Genomic DNA, 10,659 nt, shown 5'->3' on the forward strand with positions numbered 1-10,659 from the left:
CCACCATCATCATCTCCGGCCACCACCATGATCTTCCGGTGACGGCGACTATCTCTGGCGAGACTTACACATGTGTAAGTTAACTTTCCGGCGATGATGGTGGCTGGTGTGTTGTCAAAAATTATGATTCGGAGCGGGCTTGCCCTTAAGGATATTCATAAACCAAAGCTGGTGGGGGTGATAGGTCATTGAGGGTGATAGGTCATAATGTAATAGGTCATAGAGGGTGATATAGGTCATAGGGGGTAACTGGTGATGGGTGATCTACCTAACAGGCTCCGCCTTAGCCGCTGTGGCTCCGCCATGGACTGACGGGCTCTGCCCTTGGCCACTGCCATAGTGCCATGGATTGACGGGCTCCGCCTTTAACCTTCATTGTTGTGTACATAAGTTGTACTTCACATGTGTAAGTTGTACTTACACATGTGTAAGTCTCGCCGGAGATGGTCGCCGTCGCTGGATGATCATGGTGGTGGTCGGAGATGATGGTGGTGGTGGTAGGAGGTGGTTGGAATTGGAGGAGATGGAAGAAAATCAATGGATTTTTTTGAACTCAAATTAGCTAGACTCATTTTATCCCATATATATATATATATAGTGAAAAGTTATTTTGAGAACCTTTTTTACGAGAACCTTTGAGAACTTTTCAAATCAAGCTCAACTGATGATTATTCTTTACATTATTTTTTGATTGTTTTCTGAATAACTTATTTGTAATTTTGAAGTTTATAATTGTATGGAGGCATGGATTATCATCCATTATACAATTATGTAGAGATTTGGATTCTTGATCACATGTGCACGAATATTGCTATGATTACATGTGATCAGCTTGCAAACATGTGATCATACCAATATTCGTGCACATGTGATCAAGAATCCAAATTTTCACATAATTGTATAACGGATGATAATCCATGCCCACACAATTATAAACTTCAAAATTACACATAAGTTATTCAGAAAACAATCAAAAAAACAATTTTCATGTAAAGAACAATCATCGGTTGGGCTGATTTGAAAAGTTCTCAAAGGTTCTCATAAAGGAAGATGTAGCTAAAACAGCTTTTCGCACTCGATATGGGCATTATGAGTTTCTTGTCATGCCATTTGGGTTGACAAATGCTCCAGCCGCTTTTATGGATTTAATGAATCGGGTATGTCGTCCATTCTTAGATCATTTTGTGATTGTCTTCATTGACGATATTCTGATTTATTCTAAGTCGGAAACCGAGCACCGTGGGCACTTAAGAGCCATCCTCGAGGTTCTTAGGGAGAAGAAATATATGCTAAGTTCTCCAAGTGTGAATTCTGGCTTCGAGAAGTTCAATTTCTCGGCCATGTCATCTCTTCCGAAGGTATTAAGTTGATCCCTCAAAGATTGAAGCTGTCTCTAAATGGGAACAGCCAAAGACACCCACTGAGATCAAGAGTTTTCTTGGTTTAGCGGGTTACTATCGAAGGTTCATTCAAGATTTCTTTCTCGTATAGCTAAGCCCATGACTGAATTGACAAAGAAGAGAAGGTGAAGTTCGTGTGGGCTGAAGCTCAAGAAAAGGCTTTTCAAACGTTAAAGACCAAGTTATGTGAAGCTCCAATCCTCGCCTTACCCGAAGGTACCGATGATCTTTTGTTTATAGTGATGCTTCTATTTCAGGTTTGGGTTGTGTTCTCATGCAAAGGGACAAGGTTATTGCCTATGCTTCACGTCAGTTGAAGCCTCATGAAAAGAACTACCCGACCCATGATCTAGAGTTGGCTGCTGTGGTGTTTGCTTTGAAGTTGTGGAGGCATTATTTGTATGGCACTAAGTGTACTTTGTACACCGACCACAAAAGCTTGCAATATGTGTTCACACAAAAGGAAATGAATGTAAGACAACGGAGATGGATGGAACTTCTGAAAGATTATGATTGTGAGATTAAATATCATCCCGGTAAAGCCAATGTGGTGGTGGATGCATTAAGTAGGAAGGTGCAGAATTTCTCTTGTAGATTGATGAGCATGGTTGTTCAAGCCAAGTCGGGGTTACTTGATCGTATCAAGGAAGCTCAATGAAGGCTTTGATGAAGGATACATTGATAAAGAGAGTATTGGAAAGAAGAAATATCTTGCCATGGAAACGAACAGCCGTGGTTTCCAAACGTATAAGGGTCGAATTTGGGTACCATTGCTTGATGGTAACCGAGAATTGATCCTAGAAGAAGCTCATAGGTCAAGATATTCAGTCCACCCCGGTGTTACAAAGATGTATGCAGATTTGAAGCCTATTTATTGGTGGCCAAACATTAAGGGAGAAATTGCCCATTTTGTTGAAAGGTGTTTGACTTGTGCACGTGTGAAAACTGATCATAAAAAGCCATATGGAATGTTGCATCAGTTGGAAATTCCGGAATGGAAATGGGATCATATAACTATGGATTTTGACTAAGTTACTGAGGACTCCTAAGGGTAATGATATGATATGGGTTATTGTGGATAGATTGACGAAGAGTGCTCATTTCCTAGCAACACGTCAAGATGTACCCTTAGCCAAGATGGCAAAGATGTACATAGATGAAATTGTGTCCAAACATGGTGTACCACTATCTATTGTTTCAGATCGAGACTCGAGGTATGTATCTAGTTTTTGGAAAAGTCTTCAGCGAGAATTAGGTACTAGAGTAAACTTGAGTACCGCCTATCATCCTCAATCTGATGGGCAAAGCGAAAGAACAATCCAAACGTTGGAGGATATGTTGAGAGCTTGTGTACTAGAGTATGGTGGAGCATGGGATGATCATTTGAAACTGATTGAGTTTTCTTATAATAATAGCTATCATGCAAGTATTGGAATGCCACCATTTGAAATGCTTTATGGTAGAAGGTGTAGGACTCCAAGTTGTTGGATGGAGCCCGGTGAAAAGCAAATTACGGGTCCTGAAATTGTAGAGATCACAGCTGAAAAAGTTAATGTTGCAAGGGAAGCACTTCGTGTGGCTAGAGAACGACAGAAAACGTATGCCGATAAGAAAAGAAGGCCAATTGAGTTCAAGTCGGTGATTTGGTGATGCTGAAAGTCTCCCCTTGGAAAGGAGTTATTCGTTTTGGTAAGAAAGGAAAGCTAAGTCCACGATTCATTGGACCATTTAAGGTACTCCAACGCATCAAGGATGTAGCTTATCGATTGGAATTACCTCCTGAGTTAGATGGAATTCATAGTACATTTCATGTATCTTATTTGAGGAAGTGTTTGGCGGATGAATCTAGTGTTATTCCCATTGAAGATGTAAGCATTGATCCGAGTAAAAGATGATTGAGGAACCGGTAGCCATACTTGGAAGGAAGCAAAAGAAGCTACACCGGAAATTGATTGACCTTGTGTTGATCAAATGGAAGCACACTCATGGTGAAAGCCTAACGTGGGAAACGGAATCCGTGATGAAGGAGAAGTATCCAGAGTTGTTCATTTCTGATGAGATTCCGGGGATGGAATCCTTTAAGGGGGAGGTAATTGTAACATCCCAAACTTTTTATTTAACAATTGACCTGAGTCGTTAAGTCAACATTACGTGTCCGTTAAGCCTATACATGATTTAATGACTATATGTGTTTAATGTGTTATATGTGTCAAGCTTTAGTGCCTTAATGATTAATGTGCTAAAGTGCTTAAGATATGTTTTATATGTCTTTTGATGTGCTTAAAGTATTTAATGTGTTGTAAGTATTCCCAATAGGTGTTTTGAGTTAAATATGAGCCATAAGGAAGCCTAAGGACTAGTTTTGACATAGGTGGAAACTAAAAAACGGGATTAGGGTCTTGGAGCAGGTCATTAGCTTCTAATTACTCATATTATCCTTTTCTCTTTGAGCCTTAACCATTCCCCATTGCCATAATCAATTCCTTGTTCGATTTCATCTTCGTTTGGTTGATTCGAGAGTGTTTTGATCAAGTTTCTACATTCTCTTTGTAATCTCCAGGTATCCCAGGTATAATAACATTGATTTTATGTCCTTTCAATCCCTTGATTCGATTCATAACTGATCTAGGTCTTTAGAGGGTTGATTGGAGTCAAAAACGTGAGTTTCGATCAATTCGGTAACCTAAAATGATTGTTGTTGTGTTGCAAATCAATTGGATGTTAGGGTTGTTTTCATGACATCATTAGAGTCTTAAAATGATGAATTTTGAGGGTTAAAAGTCGTTCATAAGGTTTGGGGTCGTTTGGGGTGTGTTTGGTTAAGTTTTGGAGGTTAAACAATGAGGTTTGTGCAGAATCGGGGCTAGCTGCGGCGCAGCTACTAAGCTGCGGCGCAACTGGAATCCAGTGACACATAGCTGCGACGCAACTTGTAGTTGCGACGCAAAAGCGACGGAATTTTCAAATGGCCATAACTTTTGAACCGTAACTCCGTTTTTAACAAATAAGCTATCCACGGAATCGTAAGAGAGTCTACTTTCTAATGGTTATGTTTTTAAAAGATGATTGTGATGTCAAGTTTCCAGAATGGTTAATTTAGTGAGTGAATGTCGAGTTTCGTCGAGTTTTGTAAGCTTTAAAGTATTAATCGAATGTCCGATGCATCAAGCCTTGTCATGGGTCATGTTTATAGATACTTAGGCTTGATTCATGAACAAAAGTAAGTAGGTACTTGTTTAGCTTATTATGTCGTTTAATGATTATAGGTAATCGGGAATACTTGCAAAGCTCGGTAACTTACGTTATCATTTTGTACGCTTCTAAGAGGTAAGATACACTACTTTGACATGCTGAGGGTTCAACAAAAGATGGTTTTCTTATAATAGCTTCCATTTGATATCTTGATCGTTTATGGGTAATCGGGATACATGGGAGGTGATATGGGCTATGTAAATGACATTTGAGGCCTGATATGCAGTCCCTATGATATGAAATGAAATGAAATGATATGATATGATATGTTTTGAGATGTATTGTATTGTGCATGTTTGTATGGCTTATTAATCTAGTTCACTAGACTCTTTAAGTTGCCATGTCACGTGCACGTTTAAGGGCCCAAACGTAAAAGATGATTATGTGTTATGTTTAGGTAATGTAGATTCCTGAACTATATGTAATGTAAATCGAGCTCGTATATGATATGAAAGTGTTAAGCTTAACCCGTACTTGCCCTTGCCCGGTGAGTACGTATATGGTTGCTTGGTGGCTCCTTGCAACATAATTACGTGGTTAGAGTATCTCCGGGTGGCGTGATTAACCACCAATGTCTTGAACATACGGACTACTCCTGGATTGGCTTGCCATTCCTTAACGACACTGATGGACCGCCGTAATGCTTATCCATCCAGTCGGGTGTGAGGTCCCCGTTAGGTCTTTTGACCGCCTACACACAAACTTACACCTTATATGATATGAGTGACTTATGTCACACCTGAAATGATGTTATATGTGATGATGAAAAGATGATTAGGCACATCTAAGACGAACAATCCTATACGAATGATGTTTATGGCTATATGAGATGTTATGTGCCTTAATGATGAAATATGACTTTTAATACGTTTTAATTGGACAAATGTTTTTATAAGCTCGTGTTATCTTACTTAGCTAATTCGTTAGCTAACACTTGTTTCTTGAAATGTGTTGTTCCTTCAGGTTTAGAAAGCTTTGAGTGTTGATGAATAAAGAGCGAGGCATGGGTAGATTGTTGAAAAGGATTATAGTTTACCCATAGTGGCTGCTCCTTTAGACCTTTGAATTTTATGTTTAGATATTTATGAATTGTATTGACTTGTGATCGGTTGTTTTATGTTGGGCAACCGATGGATTTCCATTTAGACTTGTTTCAATGATATGGCTAATAATACCATTTGATGAATAAACCAAACTGAAATTATTGGTTTGGACTTTTAAATGTTTTTCCGCTTTCTTTGACACCGTTAGGTGAAAGCTCCTGGAAATCCTTGTTTTAAATGATGGGTGTTACAAGTTGGTATCAGAGAATTGGTTTAAGTGAACCAAAATTCGACCAAGACCATAGGATTTTGGACTTAAACTGCATGAGAAAGGATAGGGCTTAAGTAGGTATGCTTAGCCATTGAAATGAGATGCTTTAGGAAGGGTTTGGGGTTGAGAGAGAGTGCAAATTGAGGCTTATATGTGTTATGTTGTTCTTAATATTTATGTTTAGTAGCCTTAATCTTTTTATTCTCACTCTAACCTTTGCTAACCGACGTCGTTGCATTGTAGACATCATGGTTAACACTCGTACTAACAGTCGACGTAAGAGAGCAGCTCCAAGCAATGGCCAATCGAATCGAAATGGGGCTGGAAATGATGTCAACCAAAGGCCTCCTCGAAGGCCACTTCCGGTGTGCAACTCACAAGGTCTGAAATTGATCGAGCAAACCCGGTACTTGAACAAATTCCTACTCAAGCTGAAATGCATGAAGAATTGAGGGTATTCGAGCTCTCTTGTTAAGGAATGAGGAGGAATTGGCTCAATTGAGGGCTGAAAAGGAAGCAAGCTTGCAAAGGAACGAGCACACGGATGGAAACTATTCCAATCGCTCGAATCGTGTTGAGATATCTGCTGGAAGGTCATTGGTTGCTCCTAGTAATGAGGTAGCTGAAGGGAATGGTGTGGAAAATGGGGTGGAGCCTCGTGTTATGGCTGCTCCTCGTGTCCATAACTTTAAATATGAAAGCTTTAAGAAGTGTGGTGCTAAGGAATTTGATGGCACACTTGATGCAGTGGGTGCCATGGAATGGCTGACTGATATTGAAGTGGTTTTTGCTTCGTGCTACTGTCCGGATGATATGAAGGTGTTATGTGCTACCCGTGTGTTAACAAAGAATGCTCGCAACTGGTGGAGATCAACTACTGTTTCCTTGACTCCTGAGGTGCTTGCTGCTATGCCTTGGGGTACATTCAGGGAAAATTTTTTGGAAGAATATGTGGGTACACGTGAGTTAAGATTGATCGAGAAGGAATTCAGAGCTTTGACTGCTAAGCCAGGTGCCATAGGTGAGTATGCCCGTTCATTTACAGAAAAGCTCCAGTTTGTAGGTCGTATGGTACCAAGAGAGATAGATCAGATCGAAGCTTACTGTGATGGTCTTCCTGCCAGCTATCGCGGCCTTTGTAGGCAACACACTACGTTGTCTGCCGCTATTAAGGAGTCTAAGAGGTTGGATGATGATTTAAGTCTGAAAAAATGGCTTCAAAAGATGATGATAAGAAATTCGGTTTCAAGAGAAGGTTCAATGGGTCTTCGAATTCTAATAAGAGGTTCAAAGGTAGTTCTACTTCGAATGGGGATAAGGATAAGAAAAAGAGTAGCACATGGTGTTCAGCTTGCAAGACCTATCATGAGGGTCCATGTCCTGACAAGACCAAGAGGTGTGATAAGTGTGGTAGTCCGGGGCACGCTGCAGTTGATTGTAAAGACAAGGCTCGTTGTTACAAGTGTAAAGAAACGGGTCATAAGATTGCTGATTGTCCTCAGATGAAGAACGATGGAAAGAAGACGGTTGCTCCAAAGCCAAAAGTTCATGCCCTTCAGATGACAGTGGAAGCTGCTAAGGATAACGATGAGGTAGTAAGCGGTACTTTTCTTGTTAATTCAAAACCTGCTTCTGTTCTTTTTGATTCGGGTGCAAATAGGTCTTTTGTGTCTACATTGTTTGCTCCTAAGCTCGGAAGAGTTACTACTCCTCTTGATTGCTCCATAGAAGTAGAAGTTGCTAACGGTACTATTAGTGATATACGTGTGGGCTACGATGATTGTTCTATTGAGATTGAAGGTCGTGCCTTTCCAGTCCAACTATTACCTACTACTCTTGCTGGCTTTGATGTAGTGATAGGTATGGACTGGTTATCTCAAAATAATGCCACTATTATTTGTTCCCAAAAGATCGTGAGTTTTCCTACTCCTGATGGTAAGATCATTTCTGTGTATGGTGATAAGAAAAGAGGAACCATAAAGATCATCAATATGATGAAAGCTCTCAAGTGTATCCGACAGAACAAGAGTCATTTTCTTGCCTATGTCATTGATGCACGAAAAGAAAAGTCTTCCATTTCTAATGTTGAAGTAGTTTCTGAATTTTCTGATGTGTTTCCGGATGATCTTCCCGGTATTCCTCCTGACCGTGAGGTCACTTTTCAAATTGAACTCGTACCCGGTGCTACTCCTGTTGCAAAAGCACCTTATCGATTAGCTCCTACAGAAATGAAGGAGTTAATGACTCAACTTCAAGATTTACTTGACAAAGGTTTCATACAACCAAGTTCCTCGCCTTGGGGAGCTCCGGTTCTCTTTGTTAAGAAGAAACATGGTTCTATGCGCATGTGCATAGACTACCGTGAGTTGAACAAGCGAACGGTTAAGAATAAGTACCCTCTCCCACGCATTGATGATCTCTTTGATCAACTCCATGGTGCTTCTTACTTCTCCAAGATTGATTTACGGTCCGGCTATCATCAATTAAAGGTCAAAAAGGAAGATGTAGCTAAAACAGCTTTTCGCACTCGATATGGGCATTATGAGTTTCTTGTCATGCCATTTGGGTTGACAAATGCTCCAGCCGCTTTATGGATTTAATGAATCGGGTATGTCGTCCATTCTTAGATCATTTTGTGATTGTCTTCATTGACGATATTCTGATTTATTCTAAGTCGGAAACCGAGCACCGTGGGCACTTAAGAGCCGTCCTTGAGGTTCTTAGGAGAAGAAATTATATGCTAAGTTCTCCAAGTGTGAATTCTGGCTTCGAGAAGTTCAATTTCTCGGCCATGTCATCTCTTCCGAAGGTATTAGAATTGTTCATCAAAGATTGAAGCTGTCTCTAAATGGGAACAGCCAAAGACACCCACTGAGATCAAGAGTTTTCTTGGTTTAGCGGGTTACTATCGAAGGTTCATTCAAGATTTCTTCTCGTATAGCTAAGCCCATGACTGAATTGACAAAGAAAGGGTGAAGATTCGTGTGGGCTGAAGCTCAAGAAAGGCTTTTCAAACGTTAAAGACCAAGTTATGTGAAGCTCCAATCCTCGCCTTACCCGAAGGTACCGATGATCTTGTTGTTTATAGTGATGCTTCTATTTCAGGTTTGGGTTGTGTTCTCATGCAAAGGGACAAGGTTATTGCCTATGCTTCACGTCAGTTGAAGCCTCATGAAAAGAACTACCCGACCCATGATCTAGTTGGCTGCTATGGTGTTTGCTTTGAAGGTGGAGGCATTATTTGTATGGCACTAAGTGTACTTTGTACACCGACCACAAAAGCTTGCAATATGTGTTCACACAAAAGGAAATGAATGTAAGACAACGGAGATGGATGGAACTTCTGAAAGATTGATTGTGAGATTAAATATCATCCGGTAAAGCCAATGTGGTGGCGGATGCATTAAGTAGGAAGGTGCAGAATTTCTCTTGTAGATTGATGAGCATGGTTGTTCAAGCCAAGTCGGGGTTACTTGATCGTATCAAGGAAGCTCAAGTGAAGGCTTTGATGAAGGATAACATTGATAAAGAGAGTATTGGAAAGAAGAAATATCTTGCCATGGAAACGAACAGCCGTGGTTTCCAAACGTATAAGGTCGAATTTGGGTACCATTGCTTGATGGTAACCGAGAATTGATCCTAGAAGAAGCTCATAGTCAAGATTCAGTCCACCCCGGTGTTACAAAGATGTATGCGGATTTGAAGCCTATTTATTGGTGGCCAAACATTAAGGGAGAAATTGCCCATTTTGTTGAAAGGTGTTTGACTTGTGCACGTGTGAAACTGATCATAAAAGCCATATGGAATGTTGCATCAGTTGGAAATTCCAGAATGGAAATGGGATCATATAACTATGGATTTTGTGACTAAGTTACCGAGGACTCCTAAGGGTAATGATATGATATGGGTTTTGTGATTGACGAAGAGTGCTCATTTCCTAGCAACACGTCAAGATGTACCCTTAGCCAAGATGGCAAAGATGTACATAGATGAAATTGTGTCCAAACATGGTGTACCACTATCTATTGTTTCAGATCGAGACTCGAGGTATGTATCTAGTTTTTGGAAAAGTCTTCAGCGAGAATTAGGTACTAGAGTAAACTTGAGTACCGCCTATCATCCTCAATCTGATGGGCAAAGCGAAAGAACAATCCAAACGTTGGAGGATATGTTGAGAGCTTGTGTACTAGAGTATGGTGGAGCATGGGATGATCATTTGAAACTGATTGAGTTTTCTTATAATAATAGCTATCATGCAAGTATTGGAATGCCACCATTTGAAATGCTTTATGGTAGAAGGTGTAGGACTCCAAGTTGTTGGATGGAGCCCGGTGAAAAGCAAATTACGGGTCCTGAAATTGTAGAGATCACAGCTGAAAAAGTTAATGTTGCAAGGGAAGCACTTCGTGTGGCTAGAGAACGACAGAAAACGTATGCCGATAAAAAAGAAGGCCAATTGAGTTCAAAGTCGGTGATTTGGTGATGCTGAAAGTCTCCCCTTGGAAAGGAGTTATTCGTTTTGGTAAGAAAGGAAAGCTAAGTCCACGATTCATTGGACCATTTAAGGTACTCCAACGCATCAAGGATGTAGCTTATCGATTGGAATTACCTCCTGAGTTAGATGGAATTCATAGTACATTTCATGTATCTTATTTGAGGAAGTGTTTGGCGGATGAATCTAGTGTTATTCCCA

The 10,659-nt window shown here is 40.3% G+C and overlaps 1 protein-coding gene across 1 annotated transcript; it reads left to right on the forward strand.

Moving 5' to 3' along the window:
• The first annotated feature begins 3,291 nt into the window (after positions 1-3,291).
• LOC122584484 lies at positions 3,292-8,566 on the forward strand. The gene is made up of 4 exons (XM_043756639.1): positions 3,292-3,489; positions 6,210-6,331; positions 6,413-7,150; positions 7,222-8,566. Exons 1-4 carry the CDS (start codon positions 3,292-3,294, stop codon positions 8,564-8,566), a joined length of 2,403 nt encoding a protein of 800 aa, XP_043612574.1.
• The last annotated feature ends 2,093 nt before the right edge of the window (positions 8,567-10,659 follow it).

This window comes from Erigeron canadensis, unplaced genomic scaffold (assembly GCF_010389155.1).
Source record: "Erigeron canadensis isolate Cc75 unplaced genomic scaffold, C_canadensis_v1 Conyza_canadensis_unscaffolded:339, whole genome shotgun sequence".
In the NCBI taxonomy this organism is placed as follows: domain Eukaryota; kingdom Viridiplantae; phylum Streptophyta; class Magnoliopsida; order Asterales; family Asteraceae; genus Erigeron; species Erigeron canadensis.